Consider the following 23,438-nt stretch of genomic DNA (forward strand, 5'->3'; position numbering starts at 1 on the left):
TTATTGACATGTTTTTCTTTTAAGCTGTCTCATCCCACTGTTTATATTGAATATTTTTAGCTTAGTTTTGTTTTAAAATATTTTTTAATAAAACTAATCAAAGGACGATGTGTACGCGTACTTGCCGTAAATAATAGATATTTTCGACAAATGTAATATATCGAAATCGATAAATATTATATGCAATAGTTTAAAAAATAAGTATACCTTAACACGAAATATATATTTAAGTGTATAAGTTTATTCAATTTTAACTTTAAGAATACCCACATATTTATATTACATAACACGAATTGCTCATTATTATGATTTCGTTTTTTCTATTTGGCTAACAATGCTTCAGAATTATAATGAAGCTCCTACTCGAACGAAAAAAGATTGTTCCTGCGAATATACGGTACGTTTAAACATCACAATCACGTATATATTCCGTCAAAGAATTAAATTGTTTCTCAAATGATATTTTATGAAATTAATTATCTGTCAAATTAATTATTTATAGACGTCATTCATTTAAATAAAGATAAAATTATGATTATAATAATTGGTAAAGCTTTCATTGCCTTTTTTATTAAATAATAGGACCCTAATCTAGGGTGAATGTATTAGGCCCTGTGCTCGAAAAATTATGGACAGAGTGCACAAAATATTTGTAGTTTATAATCTTTTAGCTTTGATACAACTATTTATAATTTAACTGAAATTGTCCTAATGGTGTTCGTCGATTACAATGAAGCTAGATTTAAAATATAAAGTAACGGTTCTTTATAAGGTCTCCGGTGACATAAACACTGCAGTAGGGCTTTGTTAGGTATCACCTATTCGACAGTTATTTTTGAGATCAAATTATATGTCAACTTTATATTTCTGTGTCACAAATTACATTTTTTGTATCTAGCACAAGATAGGAGACGAGCTAATGGCCTCGGTTAATGGCAAAAGAATAGACTATTCGTTAGTGTTGACCTCCACCCATAGACATTGACACTGTAAGCCATATAAGCAATTCCCTTCACTGCGAATGCGCCAGCAACCATGGTATTGAAGAAGTTTAGTCATTTAGGCTTGTAACGGGCTCGTAAACAAGAAGACCACACCACCAGCAAAAAAAAACTTAATAAAACAATACAGTCAAAGGTACTTACAAATTGTTTACGATTTTTATGTTCACTTGAAATTAGTGAGCATTATGAAAAGCACTGACATTCAATAATAACTGTTAGGAATGCACACTATCAATTACATTTCAAAACAAAAAAGGAGCAGTTAATTATTTTCTTTGCTCCTAATTTCATAAGACATTCGTTTACAGATGTCGGTGGTATTTCAGAGATTAGGCATAATCTAACCTGGTCCATGCTTAAATGAACATCTTCCTATATCTTATCTTTTACTCTAACCTTAATAGCATTGTTATTTTATTCTCAATAATGATTCTTCTATGAGCAGATTCTCTGTGACAATTTTCAATTATTAATACATGATCTTTTTTCATACAAACGCATTGCGCTAGTACAAGGTATTACGTACTTATGGACGATATAAGCGATAGCTACTTTGCCGCGTAACTGGGTCACTGGGTCACAGACGAGGCCCGCTGATAGTAAAGAACGGTCGTTTCCCAAAGTATATTTGTTTCTAAAGAGCATGTATTTATCTTATATGATACATCCACAATTTTCAATTTGACTACGTATTCAATTCATAATGAAATCGTTCATAGAAACAAAAAGAAGTCGCTGTTTTAGCTCTGATCGAGACAAAACGGATGCATCGGCCTTGCTCTACAAAAATAATAACAATTAGACTTAACAAAACAAGAATCGATTCCCGATAAGGTTTGTATCGACTCATCTACCTATTTTGCTGAAGGTGAATTGATAGTAGACAAATTCGCTGTTAATTTTTATTGACAAATAACTAAAACTTTTTTAAATATTGCCTCTTATCTTCAGATTAATGTTTGTCATGGTTTGAGATGTTATTTAAGAAATATAGACATATTCGCATGTTATGTAAACACAAAATTGAGTAATTCTTCACATACTTAAACAGTAAATTCAAAGTTATCGAGATACACGCGCAAAGCCAATCTGCGCATCTGATTTCTGAAGTTGTGACGACATCCGATGATTAAGTAGTAAACTATTACGAAATTGTTTCGAATACAGACGACTCCGATCGTGTTAAATTAGTAATGCAAACTGTATTTTCATAGGCGAGAGTTGACGCTTTGCATATAAAAATAGTGCGCAATTCTCTCGTGAAATATTGTTCTATATTGCAATTGCAAATGTTACTACCGACTTCAAATATTACTAGATTTTTGAGCAACACACTCTGTAAGATTTCTAAGCCTTTCAGTTTTGACTTTTCTTTAACGCAATTGTATACTACAAGTTATGGAAAATCCTAAATACTTATTAATTTATGGCTTATACACATTAATAAATAAGTCATACTACATATCCTACAAGGTATAATGGATGATGTATATATTTATTGACTTTTAAGCAAGATATATTTATATACATATATTTAATTGTAATTAATATCTATAACGATAAAATAAGAAGTAACTACTTAGTTACTTATCTATACTTCTCATTAGAATCATTCGAACGTGAGGTGGTAGCTTTGCATTTAATTCATTTTTGGAAAATGACGGTTCAGAAGTGTTAGCATTTGCTTAAATAATGTATATTTTTTGAACGATAAATAATAGTGAACATTACAAAAATGTTAAAAAAGCACAACATACTTTATAACAAACTTTTAATGTCTTTCTATTTCACAGTTCTCAAACTTACTTCTCTTTTTATACATTATTTATCTTTGATACAAATAAAATTAAATATTACAGTACTAAAACTCAAATATGTATTGCGTATATAAATTAAACAGATTTTTAATACCAAAAAGAGTAGACTAAACTGATTGAACATTATATTTATATGGTTATAGCGCACATATTTGAAATGTTATTTCCATATGCTCGAGAGCTTACACCTAGACAATGTTCGTTTTTTACTATGTAGTGAAAACAAGTAATTAAAAAAAAACAAAAAAATCTGTTTCTAATGAAAAAACCTTTCTTTTTTTAAATCGTGTTTTTTTAACCTTGTTCGGAGTTACTTATTATTTCACGTGTTTTTGTTCACGTTTTAGGAAATTACGTAAAATATAAACTTTGTTTACCTACAAATCATTGAATACGTATATAATAGATTAGATTTGTGGGGAAAATTTTATATAAACGAGAACGAAAACACGTGAAATAATAAGAAATTTATATCAATCACGTTATGTTACGCAGTAACTCCTGAGAGGAATGAAAAAAAAACCATGATTAAAAAAAAGGATTTATTTCATTTAAATCAGATTTACTCGCTTTTTTGTCCATTATTAATTTGCATTTCAGTTACTGTTAAATGCCTAATCAATTTCTTATTTTATCATGCAACAAATTGAATGCTGGACGTATTATTTCGATCCCAGTAAAAAGCATGACAAAAAACTTTAAAAGTTTGAATATAAAATATTAAATTTAAAATAAAAAATGTAAAGTATATATATATTTAAAACATTGTCCATACAACAATTTTTGTAATAAGTGTACAAATCGACGCAAAATTACACTTTACACCCATTTTACACTTTTAATTTCCTTTTGTCCATTAGACGTATTTTAAATATCGATAAATTTATGATCATCAATTAAAAAAACGTATATTTAATTATTTAAGGCCACTTTAGATTTTTAATGTCCCTTACTTTTATACGATCATGACATGAAGCCAAAGTTCTGAGAAATACTTCAGTTTAAATAGAACGAAAGCGTTCTTTGTTCTTTATAAATCGATTTTCAAATGGTATGGATATGGTCTAGTTTTAGTGGGCTGCTTACCATTTTATCAAAGAATAGTCACCCTCAGAAAGTACAACATACATTTTTAAAGACATTATTTGTCTCATTAAAAAACCTTTTATATATTTTTTCCTAATTTTAATGGTATGTAAATAGATATAATTACACAAAAGTTCTCTATCGATCTTAGTGCCAAACGTTAGCGATATGCTTTTTTGAATAGTCTTTTCGTAACTCTATATGTCCGAATTTAGATTTTTATTTTAGTCATTATGGGGTGGTCATTTCCTTTTCAGAATAAATCGCGTTACGCGCGTCCAACTAACGTTTAGTATAGTGCCTTTAAAACTTTGTGAAATATATTTATTATTCTCGACATATCTTGAATAATGTATAACTCGATTTGTAATAATCGGAGTTATATTTTTTGCAATACAAAACATATATGTGACACATATACCCACCCTCTTTACGAATATTATAAAACTGGAACGCGGTACGCATAGGAAATGCTAGTCTGATATAAAAAAATATCTTGTGTTAAATGTTGTAAGGTATCTGCTTAGCAGCAGTGACTATTAATGTCGACCAATCTTGCACACTGTACCGGTATTCCGTTGATGAGATGTTGATGATATACACTTATTTATGTACTCACTGCATGAAAAATTCATGTATAAAATAAATCGAACGCGCCTGTGGCCGCGGGGCACCGCTACTGATTTACATTTATTTTGTCACATATTTTTAAATTTTAAAATAACCAATATAAAGAGATAAGTTTTATTTATTTGTTTTTCCGGTTTCACACAGAATTTACAATTCCGTTTGTTATGGAAGTTGAATTTTAGTTTATAGATTCAGGCCAGAAACAGACCGTAAGGTACTGATTTAGTATGATAATATGTTATTTATGTAAGCCGATGGAGTCGAAGAAAAAATTGTCGGCTAGGTGCTTTTGTGGGGAACTTCAACAGATACCAAAAAACGATGTTAAAGATTTGTAGATCTTAAAATTATATCCAAAAAATTAGTTATAGGTTTATCTTTAATTTATAGGCACACTAAATATTTTCGTTTTAAAAAAAGATGAAAGAATAACGTCCTAATAATAAGCTGTACTTTATTTTAATCGTCACAAAGTATTAATCCTTATTAAAATAAATTACATAATTCATAATTTTAAACGTTTATGGAGATAAATACTACGTGTTTTACACTTTGCAATTCGAACCAGTTGTTTTAGTAATATCTTGTTGACTAATCTTCTCTAATAATAAATAAGGACTTATTTTATTGTAATGCCTAACTGAAAAAACTACAAAACGAATATACATAAAACTTATACCAGTTTTAGTATAATATTATTAGTATTTAGATACAGGTTATGTTGTTATGAGTAACTGCGCTTCACATTTGCACCTGCATTAAATTTTAGACTATTGACGTGACAAATATAAATGTCATGTTTGTTTAAAATAATATTTAAAATAAAAACGTAAAAAAATACAGGGAGGTGGGGAAGGCGTGGCGGATGTGGTTTCGAAATATTTACATAATAATTACCGGCAAACGAAATTGCGGGGAGATAAAGCTTCTTACACATAGCCTATTCTATATGCAGGAGTAGATGCAAACATACCTTACATTTACTTGTTCCATGCGATTTGCTATTTAATACACTAAACACAGTTCTTGATTAATATATCCATTTTTATAATACAACACTATTCCATCGGACCAATTATACCAACTTTAATTTGACTTCCAAAGTTGTTATAGCAACTTAGCCGACATTCAAAACATGAATTTTCACAAATCCATAATGAATATCATAGATTATTCAATATCACGACCATTGATATCGCGTCAATTCAATGACAAAATTGTTTATTTATCTATACGCCTCTTGTGCCACTGCCTAAGTAACACTTCGTTCTACATCCGGCCTCTGTGTTGTGTTATTTCTACAATTTATATTACATGCATATTTGGTATTAGTACATACTAATCGTTAGATCGATCTTCAATATGGATCCAATCACAAATTATCACTATGATCTATGATCCTAGTAAGAATAAAAATATATCATTGAAAAATTTTTTTTAATGAAATCTAGTAATTATTGTGATATATTTCTTACAGCTTTTATTTACAAAGATAATTTATTACAATTAATATATATTAGAAATAAAGCTGCACGAAATAGTTTCATATCGCCGTTAATATTTGATTAGATTTTGACATAAATTGAAAGTTTGAAAACAATTACTAGCTTCCCTATTTTATATAATCGGTAGACAAAAGGGCTACCTGATGGTAATTTGTCAGTACCGCCCCTATACATTAGCGGTGTAAGAAATCTTATCCATTCCATATATCATCAAAGCGTTACCAATTTTAGGAACTAATCGTAAGATGTTATTGCCCTTATACCTTTTGTTACACTAGCTCACTAACCTTACAAATCAGAACACACTAATACTATGTATCACTGTTTGACTGTAGAATATTTAATGTGAAGCTGAGATTTGATTGAGGATTGAACAAAGCCCGACCACCAATGTCACTCAAAAATTCTTTCCGAAATCTAAAGATATATATATTTTGATTAATGTTTCGTTGGTCAACCAATGCTATCGGTAATGAAATATCAACCCGAAACAGTATACGAAAACAATTAGAATTTTTCTTTTTTCGGGTTTGGATTAAGTTAAGTCAAAAATATTTTGTAAAAAATATGCACACGTCATTTTTGATAATAATATAATGATTGATGACAAATTGAAATGTTCTCCGGGGATGTTTTGGCAATTACAATTACTTGATACATACTGAGCAACAAGTTGTATAACTGATGCCAAGATTATGTACTTTATACAACCTTAGGTGTATATGAAAATCGCCACTAACAATTGTAATTATTAAATCAATCTCTGTATTCAATTTTGACAAAGAAGTGCACAACATATCAACTGCTGGTATAAGTAACTTTCCGATTTTACGTTAACACCCTAGATGTTTTATGATAAATTGTATTTTTTACGAGTGTAATTTTCAGCATAATTTTTTTAACAAGAACTTCGTACATTTTACTTCAATTAGAAATCCATAGCTAACGTTGTTCTTTGTAAATTACAGATAATACTGCGAAATATACTAATTTATTTCTTAATAGCGTAACAGAGAAAGAAAATTAAGGTTAAATAATTCATTATCAAATAGTATATAATTAAAAATAGACGTTGCAAGCGCCATCTAGTTTTTACATAACGCAGAGCTTTTGACTGTTGTTATATTACACAACAATTAACTTGTTAGGTTCTTAGTAGAAATAAGGCACATGTGTTTGTTCTATTAGTGATTTAAAAAAATTTGTCAGAATTTAAATGTCGTAAGATAACAAATGTTTTATAAGGGCAAAAATTCACATCAGGCCATTTGCTTCATTCTAAGTAATGATATTGGTATCGAAGCTCTACTGCACTATAGACCGCAGACAGTGAACGTGCCCTACTGACACCGAACGAAATCAAGAAGATCGCCGAGCTCCATCGGAATACAAAGTGACATCAACCTCCGAGTAAATTGCTATGGAATTGTAATTTCCATTCATCGTCGATTCATACAAATATACGTTCTATTAATTATTACGACACGTATGGTGACTCGTAAGTCACTGACTATTCGTCTAAAAAACTTTAAAACGTAATCTCATACAACCCATTCCATTGTTGGATCGCGCGAAACGCCAATGCGACGTTGCCACACCGTGCGACCGAGTGTACGGGCAGGTAGCCTCTAGTCTACACAATGCATACAATGTAATTATTATACAACCAGCACTTGTCTGTTTTGAATATAAGTATTTATAAAATATATCCTATGGCCTCATGTCTCAAAACTTGTTTTACTGTGTACAGTAAATCTAAATGGAGTCTAATACGAATTAAATCACTTAGTAATTTTATAAATAACATTATAAAGAAAAACATTGGGCATCGAATACCTTTCCTTACATACCTGTTATATTAGTTTCATTAAAAATATTCACATATCTCATTATTTATATTAGTATCCGGCACAAGTTAAAATTATCTGTTGAGGCATACATATTATAGTTATACGTGACTAATATGTAATTAGTACAGTTCATATCTTACGTACCGTTTGTGGGATCCATATAGGAAATTTTTATCTCCATTGCTATATTTTCAGGTTTTGAGTCTGCGGAACTCATCTCATATTCCACAGCCCCATCTAACACAATATCACTCTTCGCCTGGTTCGTAGAAGCGGGCAGACCCTGCGCAACACTCATTTTCGGAGACTCTTCGTGCATCGTTTACGGACGGTTGAGCGAAACAACTAAATTTAGCTGTCCGCAATAATTGTTAATTATCATCTACTTTGCTTAAGAAAATATTTTATCTCAAAATTTCAACTTAAATATCAATAATTTCTTATAAAACACTAAATGTAGGTCTCTAGGCCACTTCACTTACACTTTGATATTCCGACATAACTCGGGTTCAATAGAGCTCCCATACTCATGACTGACATTGAAATATGTCGGTAAAGGGCAGTGAGAAATTAACCCAATTTAGAAAAGTGTGTCATGGCCTATTTTAGAAAAATTAGGTAATTAAATAATTTTATATCAAATAATGTTTTTTAAGCGTGTTGGAAACGTCAAAATACAAATTAAAAAGTAAAAGTATATAAAAGTACTTCAATGTCTATAATTCAAATAACTGTTAGTTGCTTAAAAAAATAATGTAAATAGTGCAAAATGAATACATTTGCTTATGAATACGTTGAGTTGTGTAATAAATGACCGTTTCTATTGCACAATCCTTTCACAAGGGCTTCGAATGTAGGTCAATCTGTTTGACTGTGATTACAAAGTTTTGGCATAATATGAGTGGACTTATTATTGGAAAAAAATGATTTATAAAATATTATATACAATATGACATAATTACCAAGAATTATTGAAGATTTTACATAAAGTTTATATAGTATTATTTTTAAAATACATTGAACTGACTACAACATCCGGTTGTAATAAGCGCCATCTACCGTGCCGATAAAGAACAACGTTAAAAAGTAATTTTCGTCATTTATACTATGATGCTAAAACAAGATAGATGTCACTATTTACTACTCATAAGTTTTTATGACAGCTTCTCTTAATTATTATAATTATTAAAAATTAGTATGAACCGCACAAAACAATTAAATTTTATAAAACACTATTTTAGAAAATTGTCTGTAATGTGGAATATACTTTCCAGTCATTAATATATTTGTAAATGACAAAAACAAATCACAAACATAAAACATCTTACATTCACGTTCTTTTATCGTATAAAAGCAGGAATTAGGAAATTAATTATAATGTTTTCAGGTAATAAGTGAAAAGTTTTGCGTAGGTACCGTATAACCTGCTACAAAACTGCCACTTCTTTATTAAATAGGTAGGCGGACGAGCATTGTAAGAAATGTGAATCATCGCGTATATCGCCAATCCGTCACCAACCTTGGGAACTAAGTTGTTACGGTCCCTCGTATCTGTAATTATACTGGCTCACTCCTCCTTCAAACCAGAAGACAGCAATACCAAGTACTGCTGTTTTGCGGTAGAATATCTGATGAGTGGGTGGTACCTACACAGGCGAGTAGTGGTTTACATTCGATAAGTCATCGTTTCAATTACAATTTTATATATGACTCTTTCTTATAGTAGCCAACAAACCTAACCACAGTAGTACTAGTAAGCTTGATATATTATAATCTACAACATTGCCTTGCTTAATATCTTTGTTAAATAAATAGGTATTTAGGTCATTCATCGGTTTGTCATCCATTTCATCTTCAATTGATTTTTCAGACTTAATCAAGGCCTTAGTTACAATTCAATAATATATTTTTTAACATTGGTAGTAAAACTTCCTAATAAAAGTGAACATGGTGTAGAGCTGCTCCAAGGTAAAAAAAAATAAATATATAATAATAATATTAAAATGTTTTTTTTTTGATCAAAGTAAATTTGTTTAGGGCGAGGATATATGTGAAGTATATATAATATAAAGCAAATAATTGTCCTATTTGCATTATATTAAAAGCCTCTTTGACAGTAATCATCGTTATTGCAAAAACTTTAAAAAATCTGTTATTTCACATTGTAAATAGCAATTCCACTTGGCTTATAAAAATTAAAAACAATTAGATAAAAAGCAATAAATAAGCAAAGTATCCTGTTTCTTGTAATTATTACCTTTTTGCTTTTAAGATATCTATCACAAGATTTCATTATTGATATCTTCATATTAAATCTATACAAATATTATAAAGCCGGAGAGTTTGTTTGGTTGAATGCGCTAAACTCAGGAACTACTAGTTCGAATTAAAAAAATATTTTAATGTTGGATAGCCCATTTATCGAAGGCTATATAACAACACGCCACGACCAGAGTATCAATGAAAAATATCGTAAAAACGGGATAAAAAATATTTCTTTTAAGAGCTTCCGTTGCGTGCGCTGCGTATTTGCTTTAAGTTAAAGTCACGCAACAATCGTGTATGACGAAATTGTTCCTTTTAAAAAGTTAGCTTTCAGGCTTAGAAGGATACAATTTCCTGTTAAGGTATAGTTTGCAGTCACAAAAAATAAAGCACATTCACATTCAAGTACGTGTTTTTCTCATGGCCAATTGTATGTTGCCCTATTTAGATCCGGGTGCAACGAAAACCAATACATACTAATACCCCATAAAATAAAACTAATGGTATTGTATATACTGAAATACTATAAGTCAGCTTGTATTAATTTAAATTATACGCACATACGGATAATTAATATTAGAGGTTGATGAAAAAATTAAAAGTGTCAGACCTAACCGTAGACAATGATGTATAAAAATTTTCTGAACCCTTATACAATTTTTGGATTATTGAATTTGCGATTTATTACAGGAAAACTATAAAATGAACCACTATTAAATGAACCATCAATAGAAACAAAATAAAATTCCCTCCCGTGCCTGTTAAAACGTGTGTATTTCAATGAGATCGAAACTAGTTAACACTGGCTCTTTATCTTTTTATATTTTGGATCGACTATATAAATTAAAACATTTCTCAAAAACAACAGCAACAATTTAAGATTTTTAGAATTTAAGCAATTTTGTATTATTTTACATATTATATCGTCAAATATATTACTTAAATGTAATAAGACACAAATTTAGAGTGGTAGGCGAAACCATTTTTTTCATAACCTTATTTACACAGAACGCTTAAAATTAGGTAATGTTTTTCAAATATCTACAAAAATATTTTTTTGTTGAACAAATCATAAATAAAACTCTACTTGATTTGTGTAAAAAATATATAATTTAATCATTGTGACAAACAGTGTTTATTACTATTTTGTGAGTTTATTATAATTTATAATTGAATCATTGTGAACAAACAGATTTGTGAACTTGTTTCGTCTTATCTTATTCAAAAAAGAAACTTATGGTATAGGTATAAGTCTAATTTACAAAAATAGGACCACAGATTATAAACAAAAACCAAGCACATGCAACATTTCACTGCTTAAAACATTTCTTGTAAAATATACAAAATTTTATTTCATCTTTTAAGGCACATCATATATGATTTTAATTCTGGAAACAATAAATACGACAAAAAATATATTGTAGTGAATGGGATTATACCCATATAGTATATGGATAGTCAGCCTTTCATCAAACACACTTTTAAAAAGTGAACATGTGACGATTTATGCATTAGTTTGCTTAGCTTCTGTGATTATTTCTCGGGAAATAATGAGTCTTTGAATTTGCGATGTGCCCTCGTAGATCTGGTAAATTTTTGCGTCACGCATAAGTTTTTCAACCGGATACTCGCTGTTAAAACCGTTGCCGCCGAATACTTGTACGGCATCCGAGGCTGCTTTGTTAGCAACTTCGGAAGCGTAGCATTTAGCTACAGACGCCATCACGGTGTTCTTTTGGCCTGTGAATTGAAAAGTATATATTTTAAATATATATATAAGTTTCAGAAGAAATTTTGTTTAAAAACATTAAAAATTGAGATTCTTAGAGCGATCATTTTGCTTTTACTGAATAGTCCCGACTAGATCAAACTGAAAATTTAGCTTTATGTTCCGGGTTACTTACTTCATTATTTTACATATTTTTTTTTACATTTATTATTTCATTGAATTAAAGGTATTCCAATCGAAAGAAGAGGAAAGATAACAAACTTTAGCATTCCATGCGATTTGCTACAAGCTCATCTATATTATGAACTGAACGCAGTTCATGATTAATTTATTTACTTAACTGCCAATTATCCTTTAATTTTACTAAGTACTGCCATGAAAAATTCTCCAACATTCAAGGCGACTTTCAATGTGGCGCAAAACCACAAAAAATTATTCAAGAGTAGGTCCAATGACAGCGCGTCAATTCAATTTCAGTTCATAATTTAATTAGCTTTACTCTTCATGTGGTTAGAATAGTCTGTACATAACTATTTCTTCTTCGAATTTTCTACTTATATATTTAAATTAAATCCGTGTTTGTCGTGTGAGTTTACTAAAGTTTTTTATTTATTACCAACAAAAGTCAACCAAGGGCCAACCAGCTAAGGAGGATAAGCATCAGAGCTGGCGTTCGAAGTTTGTCTAATATTTTTCTAAGCAGTTTAGTAGCGAAACGTCAGATAAATGGGATAAAGGCCAGCGAATGATAGTAAGTAGCTTTAATAGTAGGCGAAACGAATAATGATTTTAATACCATGATCGACCATCCAGGCGGCCTTCTGCCAGGCGAGACGTGCTGTCTCTACACCTACAGCCATGTCTGCCAACATGAACGCCACAGCTTGGTGATGGGCGATGGGAACGCCGAATGTTTTACGCTCAAGTGAATATTTAGTTGCTTCGTACAACGCTCGCTGAGCCAGACCTGTGGCACCTGCCGCGACCTGTTACAAAGGGGATTGTTACGTAAAAAACGATTTATTCGACATATCTCTGAAAAGTATAATAAGACCACCGTTATATTATTTATATTCGTAACTGATGTAAACTAAAATTTCCAGATTATATTAACATGACAAGTTAATTTGAAGCTATCGTTAACAATAAGATTGTATACAATTTAAGATCGAGGATTATATTAGAATGCTAAATTTATAAAACCACAATAAATTTTCATTCGCCGATTATTATTTTTTTGTAGTATTATGTAAAATCGAATGAATTATATATATTTTACTTAGCCAATGTCTGACATGTTCATTCATAAATACATTTGGTTATTTTTAAATAAATTCTATGAAAAAAAACCTTAAGAAAAAGGTTCGTTTCAAATATGCTCATACATTTTACATATAAGATATATATTGTTAAAAATATTAATTAAATCAAAATTGTATAAAAATTACAGGTGGGCGGGTCTTGTCGAAGGCTCCCATAGCTATCTTGAATCCAGCGCCCTCTCCGATCAAAACATTCTCCTTGGGAATGCGTACATCTTCGAATGTAATTCCACGGGTGTCGGACGCACGCTGTCCCATATTCAATTCCTAAAAAAAAACATATTATAAAAAAATAAACGATTTTTTTATTTACTTATCAATAAAAAGCAGCCGCCCGCGTTAGAGCCGCGTGGTGGCGTAAGCTCTAAGCCTTCGCCTCAAAAAGGAGATGACACCTTAGACCAGCACATTACTTGTTACTTTACTTTTACAGAAACAAATTATAACTTTTAAATTTAATTTAACAATTTTTTGTGTTTATTTTTTATATATCACACATTAAATATATTTGTTAAACGTTATATTTTTGTTTTAAATTAACATGATTATCCATTGCTTATAATGAACTGCAGTTGTACCTTACGGCCAGGCGACACTCCCTGCCATTCCCTCTCCACAATAAATCCTGTGAAGGCTTTGCTGGCTGGGCACTTGGGGTCTGGATTTGTCCTCGCAAGTACGAAGTACCTTAACAAACCAAATTAAAACATTATACTATAATAATCCTTATGTTATTAAAGCAAATGTGTGTATATATTATACATATAAAAAAAAAAAAAAAGTTATGAAATCGCGTCTAAAGTACTATTGCAACTATTTTTTTAACCCGCTGTGAAGATTATTAGTAAATTAATTAACGTCAGCCTTATGTAAGCTCTGATAAAACAACAAAACTTTATTGGAATACAGGTTGCGGTTACGATTACTCACCAGTTAGCAACACCGCCATTGGTAATCCACATCTTCTGTCCGTTGAGGATCCATTCATCACCCTTTTTTTCTGCCCTCGTCTTGATACCCGCGACGTCCGACCCGGCACCGGGTTCAGTGACACAGTACGCCTAAAGACGAATATATTACATTATTCTATTTATTGATATTAAAATAGAAATTCATTAAATGTTACATATATTAAATAATTAATTGTTAATTATATTTTATAATACATTAACGTTCTAAAATACTTTTCAATAAGAGATAACTCACTCTACTCAACAGCAAAATCAACAGACTACGAAGAATTATTTAATTAAACTACGATATTAATACTTATTCAATCCACAAATCACCAAAATTTTATTGAAGTCATTATTCTTTTCACTTTTTCTCGATTCTCTTCGGGGTCGGACCGTTCTCGTTTTCCATTTTACACGTCTGACTAACATACTGCTTTAAGGTTTGGCTATATTTTACAAGCGGTCACCAGCCTGGCGTCAACTCACTTGGAGAATGCTATTGTTTGAGAAATCAACAAATGCTGGATGTTCTGCCCATATTATAGAGCGGTTTAGTCTTTAGGCGTTTTCTACGACACCCTATAGAGAGTCAGTGTTGCTCTGTTTTAATTTTGGGACATTTGCATTTAAGTACTAGTTCAGTACAAATAATAACCATAATATAATCGGCTTATCTATGCAGAAATTGTATCTCAGAATAACGATCGTTTTAAATGTACAAAAATGTTCTAGACTCGAGTCTTTTTATCATTTAAGATAGAATTATGTTGTACGTTTCCCAACAACGCTTCAGATTATTTGATAGACTCTGTTTTATACTTCGCTGTTTAAATACATATCCTACCTTCAATTATAATGCATTGCATGGTGATATGCAATCGATGTTATTTACAAATTAAGAAAAGAAAAACGTTTAATAATAAATGAAGTCGAACTTACAGCAACAATTGGCTCCTCGATCAATCTCCCGAGATATTTCTTTTGTTGCTCCTTGTTACCAGCAATGATAACGGGAGTTTGCTGAAACATCGCACGATATATTTTAGTTTATTTTTGATCTTTAATGTTAATATAAATATATGTACTTATTAAATGCCTTTCTACTGTCTGGGTCATCTTAAAATACACTGAATGTGTTGTCAAGAAGAAATCATAGCTAGTGTTTATTAAAAATAATGTGTAAATTAATAATTATAAGTACGCGTTAGAAATGACAATTTTGTGCCTGTGTGTGTGTCGACTGAAATTACGTGAGAGGTGGCAAATGAGCAGGAGGTTCACCTGATGGAAAGTGACAACCACCGCCCAAGCACCTGCAACACCCGAGGGCTTGCAGGTGCATTGCCGATCTTTAAGAAATGAGTACGTTCTTTTCTTGAAGGTCTCTATGTCATATCTCTTCGGAAAAGTATATGTTTGTGTATTGATATTATTTAAATTAAAAATCTATTGTTATGCTTGACTTTTTGACATTTCCATGATGAGTCTGCAGTGCTAATCTGTAAGGACTAATGGAATATACGAAATATCAATTGTTTAATATTAACATTAAAACTAGCTTGATGCGCGTGTTCTTTAAATGTTATCATTATTATTATGATAGTAAATATCGCATATTTCGACATTTATACAATCGTATTCTGCTGTTAGTTTCGAGTTTGTTCTCACAGAATAGCACTACTGGAGATAGTGACAGAAAATTCTCTTCGGCTGTCAAAAACGAAAATAATGGTCGCAGCCTTTTTAGCGGGCGTAATCGCAAGACAATTAATAGTTTCTCGATTGTTAACCGATTTGCTATACAATCTTTTTTTTTTTCGGTAGTCACTAAAATACATCGTTGGCACTTGCAATTTGTTATGTTTAACTGGTGTGGCTTATAGCTTTTCAAATGCATTAACAGAAAGTAACAATAGCTTTCCAAGCAACCTGGTATACATTAATTATTAAATGGTATAATTATGAAAGTCTAAATAACATGTATAATCGTATCAAGCATTCTACCAAATTTCCATACAAAACACTTATTGATAATATATTATCATATTTTAATTGATTCTAGTGGTGTAATTATAAATGTGATATGCAAATTAACGATATAATAATAATAAATAAACGTAGCACCCGTAGACCAAGCTTATTAGTACTCCCAAAAATTAGAACCAAATTTGCAAAAAAAAATATAACTTTCGATGGAGCACAACTATATAACAAATTACCATCTTATATAAAAAATGTAAGCTCAGTTAACGGGTTCAAGTCTCAACTCTCAAAATATATTTTAGAGAATACCCACTTTTGTACCGATTAAAATACACACATCTATTTTACTATATTACATTCCGTTAACTAAGTATCTATAAGGCGAATATATTTTTTGTCATCTTTACATTTATCATACTGTTCTCATGTAAGTGAATCTGTCTTTTTGAGAATAAATTCTTAAACCTCAATAATTAGATACCTACTACCTACCTAGGTAATGTGAATATAACTTTGATTCACGTCTGTGACCTAATTGCGCGAAAAAGGCGCCGTATTCTAAAAGTAATTTGTTGTAATTGATACGAGTTAGAAACCCAACATGAAAGTACAAGATCTCTGTTGAACAAATACCTACTCTGAAAACCGTAAATCCGACAAATTTAATTATAGGTACGTCGATTAAAGCCGACGAGCAGTTCTTTAACTTGTTTTGTCAGTAAATCAATTACGTTATTCGGCTCCTGCAGGATAACATTACTTGCAAATGAATTTTCTGTCAGTATATATTATAAAAAAAATATGGTAAGGTGATACATTAGACCCAGTTTTTTCAAAATGACCCAAGTCAGAAATATTACGTTTGTTTTTTCGATTATTGAAAATCGTTTAGAAATTATATTCTTACACATAAAGATTTAAAATAGAATTGATAGAAAATGATATTGATTAAACAAAGTGAAAAATGTGAAACAAAAACGTTAGGAATATAAACTGATTGTATTTAGATCGAGTTAAAACTGCACCATAAATGAAAGCGGTTATTCATTCCAAAAAATTAAAAATCAAATTGTTAAGCTTGAAAATTACAAACATAGGGCACATCACTCACATTAACACGCCACACATAGATAGAAATCTGCCAAGCGGTATCAAATATGCATTCACAAAGTATTTTAAAAAGAATTCTCTCTAAAGAGCGCTATTTGGATGTTCATTTCAAATCCAAAGAGAAGATTAAGAACGCGTAACGTTTAACAACAAACGACTCACGCCTAAACCACTGGCTTCCATTGCTGTCATGATACCAGTACAGCCGTAGGCCAGTTCTTCTGCTACCATACATCCATCAAAGATCCCCATATCCAAACCACCTGTGAAATTAATGAGACGTGGCGAAATACAGTTACAAGGTGATTGACAATAGCGCTTAATGCAAAAACGTACACAATGAATCGAGTATCAATCCATTTTTTGAGAATTGATTAATTGCTTTGATTGTAGTTTTCATACAAGGCTTTATTTTCATTAAGTAAGCATATTTTGGAAATGCACATTCTTTGACATTACACCCAAATAGTCGGGGTTAAATTAAAGCAACACATATAAAATCGGGATATACCGACCGATTTTATATGTATTGGTTTATTTTAACAACGACTGCGAAACTAATAATAAAAACTGTGTAATTCGGAATCTATGACAAAAAATGATTGGTCTATATAAAAGATAAACTAGAGTCCAATGTATTTTTGGCCGACGCCGATCTAATCTGCTCTTGCCGAAACCTACCTTAGGTTTAAAATATACAAATAAATAACAACAATTAATATTTTTCGTTTACTGACCACAGAATTATTCTTAATAATTCAGATTAATAGCCTTCTGTTTGTAGTCAATCCACTAATAGAGAACACGATAGGAAGTGCGTACGCACGGACTTCCTACCGTGGTCTTCTTCCCAGACAATTATAACGACGTGTTGCAATTCAGCGTGCTAACTCCTCAAGCGTGTCGGTTTCCGTTATCTTCGTTAGTCTTCATGATTCGATCAAGTAGCGAAATACCGAGCGTTGCTCCTATCATAGCACGCTGAGCGACCTATATGTGTGGTTGACGGTAAAGGAATTTATGATTTCGGCAAACCTTTGGCCCAATAAGAGCCTAGCGTATGGATTAAGTCGTATGTATGTCTAAAGTTAGTATTAATAAATAGATAACTTTAATAACCACACGTAACTTTACAGTAAATTCGTGGTGATAAAATACAAGCCCAAAGCGCACCCGTAAAGCAAAACCCTTAACAGCATTTTGTACACATAACCAAAATCAAATGAAAGCTTATAAACACTATTTAAGTTTTCAAGTCGCTGTAAATTTATGCTAGTGATAAATTAGAAACAAAATACGGGCGGCTATTTATACGAACAATAGCTTAGTTTATTATTTAAAATATAGACAAATATTTTCTTACTACTGATGTCTTAATTATTTTTAAACGACTTATATTATTTTAATTAAGACGGCCATATTTTATCATGGTTGTGAATTAAAAAAAAGAATAAGACGTAACAATATCTCTAGTTCTGATGAGTTTAATTAGCAAATCTAATTATTTATTTAATGACCGTGATTGACGTCAATCGGACATGTACATTGTACAAGGAACTGAAACGCAATATAATTAAGTTTTTATTAATGTTTTGATAAATACTTTATATAAACAAATGCTACAACATTTCACATCACCTTTATTTAACTATGAATGTTAATTTGAGTACCAGTTTTAACAAATAACATTGAATGCGAGTGATAGAGTCAAGTTAAAATAAATTTAAATTTTTTAACTATATTTATATTATTATTATATATTTATATTATATATTATTAAAAAGGTCAAACTGATTGAACATGTTTGTGTGTGAGATATGAATGTAATTTGTTGTATGTTTCAGGCATTATATTGAAATTACCTACGAATTCATTTATTTAGTATTCTGATAACAGATACTTAAAATAATGACATTACTCGTATTGCATAATTGTAAAGTAGCCGTTTTACAGACTTACGCCTAGGCCAGTGCCGCCAATGGCTGTCCCAATACCAGTACATCCAAAGGAAAATTCTTCACCGATTATGCACTCCTCGAAAACTCCAAAGTTTCCCATGCCCCCTGAAAATCATCCTTTTCTACTAATTTTCAAATTACAATTTTTCATTTATTATTGAATAATATTTGATTTATTTTACGATAAACTATCTATCGCTTTGTATTAATTATATATATTCGTTTAATTATGCCAAAATTTTTATCACGTTATAATATACAATAATGCTAACGATTGTTTCTTAAACAATTAAAACCCGCATGCTTCCAAAACTTTATCAAGACCGGCATTTATTAGCCGTAATGCTCACTCCGACGTCAGTGATATACATCGCTGCCATAATGCCGGAACAGCCGAAAGCTGTCTCTTCACATAATAAACAAGTCTCCAATACTCCTAAACCCATTCCTCCTGCGAAATCACAGTTAGTATTCGAAAGCATTGCTTTTGCTTAACTTCACTTTGTTAATCATTTTAAGCGTTTAGGAAGAAATAAATTGTCTGGCTCATATATTTAGTATTTGACTAAAATGATCAAAGAAATACTTACGATGTTGTACTAAATGTTAATTATTTTATAATAAGGAATCGCTATACAAATGAAAATTAGCTTAAGTATAACTAGTGATGGAGATAAGTGGCTATTATCCTACTGAAAACAATTACAAAATATCGTCTCTGTGTAACTTCTAATAAACAAAATCATTTCGTTATGACATTAAGAATCCTAACACAAAACAAATTTATATTTTGAAGCAAAGATTTATAACCGAGTTCATAGCGAGTTAAAATATTATTTAAATAAGATTACCGCAGTGCTCGGGAACGTGTCCATTCATGAGTCCGATTTCCCAGGCTTTCTTTATGATGGGCCACGGGTACTCCCCGGTTTTGTCGTACTGGCCGGCGACCGGAACGATCTCCTCCCTTGTGAACTTGCGAGCCAGGTCTTGCAGGGCTTTCTGTTCATCGTTTAATTCTGAAATGTTGGTTTTGTGTGAATTTAAAATAATATAACTTATACGTATTACTTTACGATATGTGATGTTTCATCATTCATTACAGTTCTTGTAAAATCAATATCGTACGCTTTACTCGATCGATTATTAATTTATTGTAGCACAAGTTTTTCATTAACAAAATCAATCATGTAAAGATTAAAAGTTCAAAGTCGATATGAATATTTATAATTTACGATAATTCATTCATAAATATTTAATGTTCTTTTTTACTTGTAAAATTGTAGATGTAACTATCTACGTGTGTTTGAATCGCAATTTGCTAAAGTATATTGACCTTTTTAAATATATTCTATATGAAAGGAAGTCAAACAGAAAAATTATTAAGGCGTGGATGAATTTGATTTACATTAAAATCTATTTTATCATGGTCGAAAAAACTCGTGTCAATTTTATAAAATATAATAAATCGCAATTAAAATGCATTGATTACATTTTTTATTAAATTTCTAAAACTTAGAAGTATAAATGATTTTTAATTTGTGATGCCATTGTGTGATTGATTGAATAACTATGTGCCATACATTCACCAATTTTAATCATTTTACGAAGTCGATTAGATAGCCAGATAAAGATAATTATTATCCGAAGTAAAAAAGTTAAGAATTAAACCCAAATTTATGTTTGAAAAACAGTGACATGTTATTAAGGATTACATAATAAACTCGCACAGCAATATTTTATTGCGGCTTCGTAAATATTTTACCACAAAATTTACAACTTATCGATATTTGTAATAATAATAAAAAGTTTAAAAATATATTTACATTTCTTAAATACAATAACTTACCGAAGCATATTCCAGTGGTAGGAATAGGCTTTGGAGCTGATGACGTTACAGGCGTGGTCGACAACTTACGATAAATGGGGCGCGTGGCGCGTACAATCTGGAAAGACGGAGTAATTATTTTCATTTGCTAAATGCGTATTAAATACATAATTTTATAAAGGCTCAGAAGCGGCGTCGTCACAGAATGTGCAAAGGTAATCCCACAATGTAGTTATCTGTCCGCGATTTACTTTCATATATATTTAAATTTTTTTTTTTCATTTTTTACTTTCTCCACCTTAAGAAGGTGACGGGCACCAACTGGATGCGGAAGGCGGAGGACAGGGAGCTTTGGCGCACCTTGGGAGAGGCCTATGTTCAGCAGTGGACAACGATTGGCTGTTGATTGATTGATTGATTAGCTGTCCGCGACCAAATATTAAAAGATTTTGAACATTACACAAAAACAAAATGAAAAATTTAATTTCTTTTTATGCAGATGATTAAATATTTATTTATATTTACAGTTCGGCATCTATATAACAAACTTCTTATAAAATGTATTATTTTATTTTTAAAAGTGTAATGTTAAACTAAAACAGTATATACTGAACTTAATATTGTTATGATAAAAAATAACAAAGACATTATAGGCGAACTAGAGTTTAAAACGTGACAAATATCATGTGTGCTTCTAAAGTCTCAACAGAACTCTAGCACTTAACTATTATTTTATTATAGTGCAGCCTTAATATAATAAGCTTCAATATAATGATTTCCTCGATTCAAAAAACTCTTCAAAATCCCCTAGCACCACTCATAAGAGCGAAGCAAAATATACCTGTCTATTATGCACACATTTGTAAAAAAATCTCTTTATAATTAACTCTCATCCTTTGCATAATATAAATAAAAAGTATTATTTACCCCTAACAAATTTTGACAACTTACAACCTTCACATAACATATCTTATCAAGTATTCACACTTAATTCCACAACAATTTATGCCTCAGCAGTTTTAGTCGAGTTAAATTTTTGGTAATAAAATCATTGTTGTTTAATTCTAAGTCATATAAACACTACTGTTGTTAGTTTGAAAGTTGCAATGGGGGAGAAACAAAAATGGTGTACTTTAACCAACTAAAACCAAGATGATCCAGTGGTTAGTGCATGATGGTGAAAAACATTGTGAGGGAACTTGCATGTGACTAATTTCACTGAAATTCTGCCACATATGTATTCTACCAACCTGTTTTGGAGCAGTGTGGTGGTGGAATAAGCTTCAAAACCTCAAAAATAAATAGGAGAGGAGACCTTAGCCCAGCGGTAGGATATACACAAGCTGTTAATGTTACTATGATTTTTCTATTAAAAGTTGGAGATCTAGATATCTTATAAACAAAGTTATTGTATAATGTGTAGTGTTACATTTCTTAAACTATCATTTGCTTATGAGATTGCAGTGTCAAGTTTTCTTGTACTTCAAAAAATATGTACAAAACTATAGGAAATGTGTGTAATTATAGTTATATAAAATTAAACATGTTACAAGATTTTTGTTTCATTGTATAAGATGTATTTTTTTAATTGCTAAGATTTTTTTCATTATGCATTAAACATCAATATATAGACAGATGAGTACTATATAATTGAAACAAAATTCCAAATATTGTATTGTGTAATTTAAAATATTTTCGTCATTTTAATTTAACTTAATTAATTTAAGGAACTGGATGCGGAAGGCGGAGAACAGGGAGCTTTGGCGCACCTTGGGAGAGGCCTATGTTCAGCAGTGGACAACGATTTGCTGTTGATTGATTGAGAGATTGATTTTGAATTTAAGGAAAAAAAATGAGATACAGGATAAATAATTAGGATTAACATTTGTTTAATATAATTTATCTATGTGGAAAGGGTAGTTTTAGCTAGTTACATAAATAAAATGATAAACGATGATAAAAAACTACACGCAAAAGCAAAGTGTACTTTGGATAAACGGAACTTCAGCCAGTACATTGAACTTTGGACTCGTCTATAATAGAAATTTTAAAAATACAAATTAAGCTAGTTATATCAGCGGAATATTATAAAATTAAGCTTTATTAATATTATTACACACAATAATGTCACTGGTATTTGCAGTTTAAGTAGTAATAAAATAATTATGGAAAAGTTTACTTACTTGGCTTAGAGGATTCATAGTTCAAATTTCAGCCCTATTAGTAGAGAGATGATTTCTGGACTTTACACAAAAATTATTAATATTAAAACGATCTTATTAAATCCAAATGGTATTATAATATGAAAATGAAACGCTACCAAGTGCAAAACAAACACTTGTTACGTGTTGAGCACTGAGCAGTGTAAAAACCAAAGTGTTCGAATTTGTGCGTG

General features: G+C 30.8%; 2 protein-coding genes across 4 annotated transcripts in view; both read right to left on the minus strand.

The window, feature by feature from the left end:
* LOC126780437 (nuclear hormone receptor FTZ-F1) overlaps nt 1-8,375 on the minus strand; it is a 67,892-nt gene extending 59,517 nt beyond the window's left edge. The window contains exon 1 of the mRNA XM_050504912.1: nt 8,037-8,375. Coding sequence (XP_050360869.1) covers nt 8,037-8,211 — 175 coding nt within the window. The 5' untranslated portion in view covers nt 8,212-8,375. The remainder of the gene's footprint in view (nt 1-8,036) is intronic.
* Nucleotides 8,376-11,244: 2,869 nt separating this feature from the next.
* On the minus strand, nt 11,245-23,438 carry LOC126780439 (probable medium-chain specific acyl-CoA dehydrogenase, mitochondrial). 3 transcript variants are annotated; one of them, XM_050504916.1, is made up of 10 exons: nt 23,227-23,438; nt 21,065-21,161; nt 20,067-20,234; nt 19,217-19,320; nt 15,104-15,184; nt 14,139-14,269; nt 13,787-13,895; nt 13,335-13,475; nt 12,683-12,872; nt 11,245-11,897 (listed from the first exon to the last, which is right to left on the minus strand). In XM_050504916.1, the coding sequence occupies exons 1-10, from the start codon at nt 23,242-23,244 to the stop codon at nt 11,662-11,664; spliced, it is 1,275 nt and encodes a 424-aa protein (XP_050360873.1). In that variant the 5' UTR covers nt 23,245-23,438; the 3' UTR covers nt 11,245-11,661. The 3 variants fall into 3 exon arrangements, with proteins under 3 accessions (XP_050360873.1, XP_050360875.1, XP_050360874.1); XM_050504918.1 differs by lacking the exon at nt 19,217-19,320 and adding an exon at nt 19,566-19,666; XM_050504917.1 differs by lacking the exon at nt 19,217-19,320 and adding an exon at nt 17,420-17,520 and having other exon boundaries at nt 23,227-23,437.

This window comes from Nymphalis io, chromosome Z (assembly GCF_905147045.1).
Source record: "Nymphalis io chromosome Z, ilAglIoxx1.1, whole genome shotgun sequence".
Taxonomy (NCBI): Eukaryota; Metazoa; Arthropoda; class Insecta; order Lepidoptera; family Nymphalidae; genus Nymphalis; species Nymphalis io.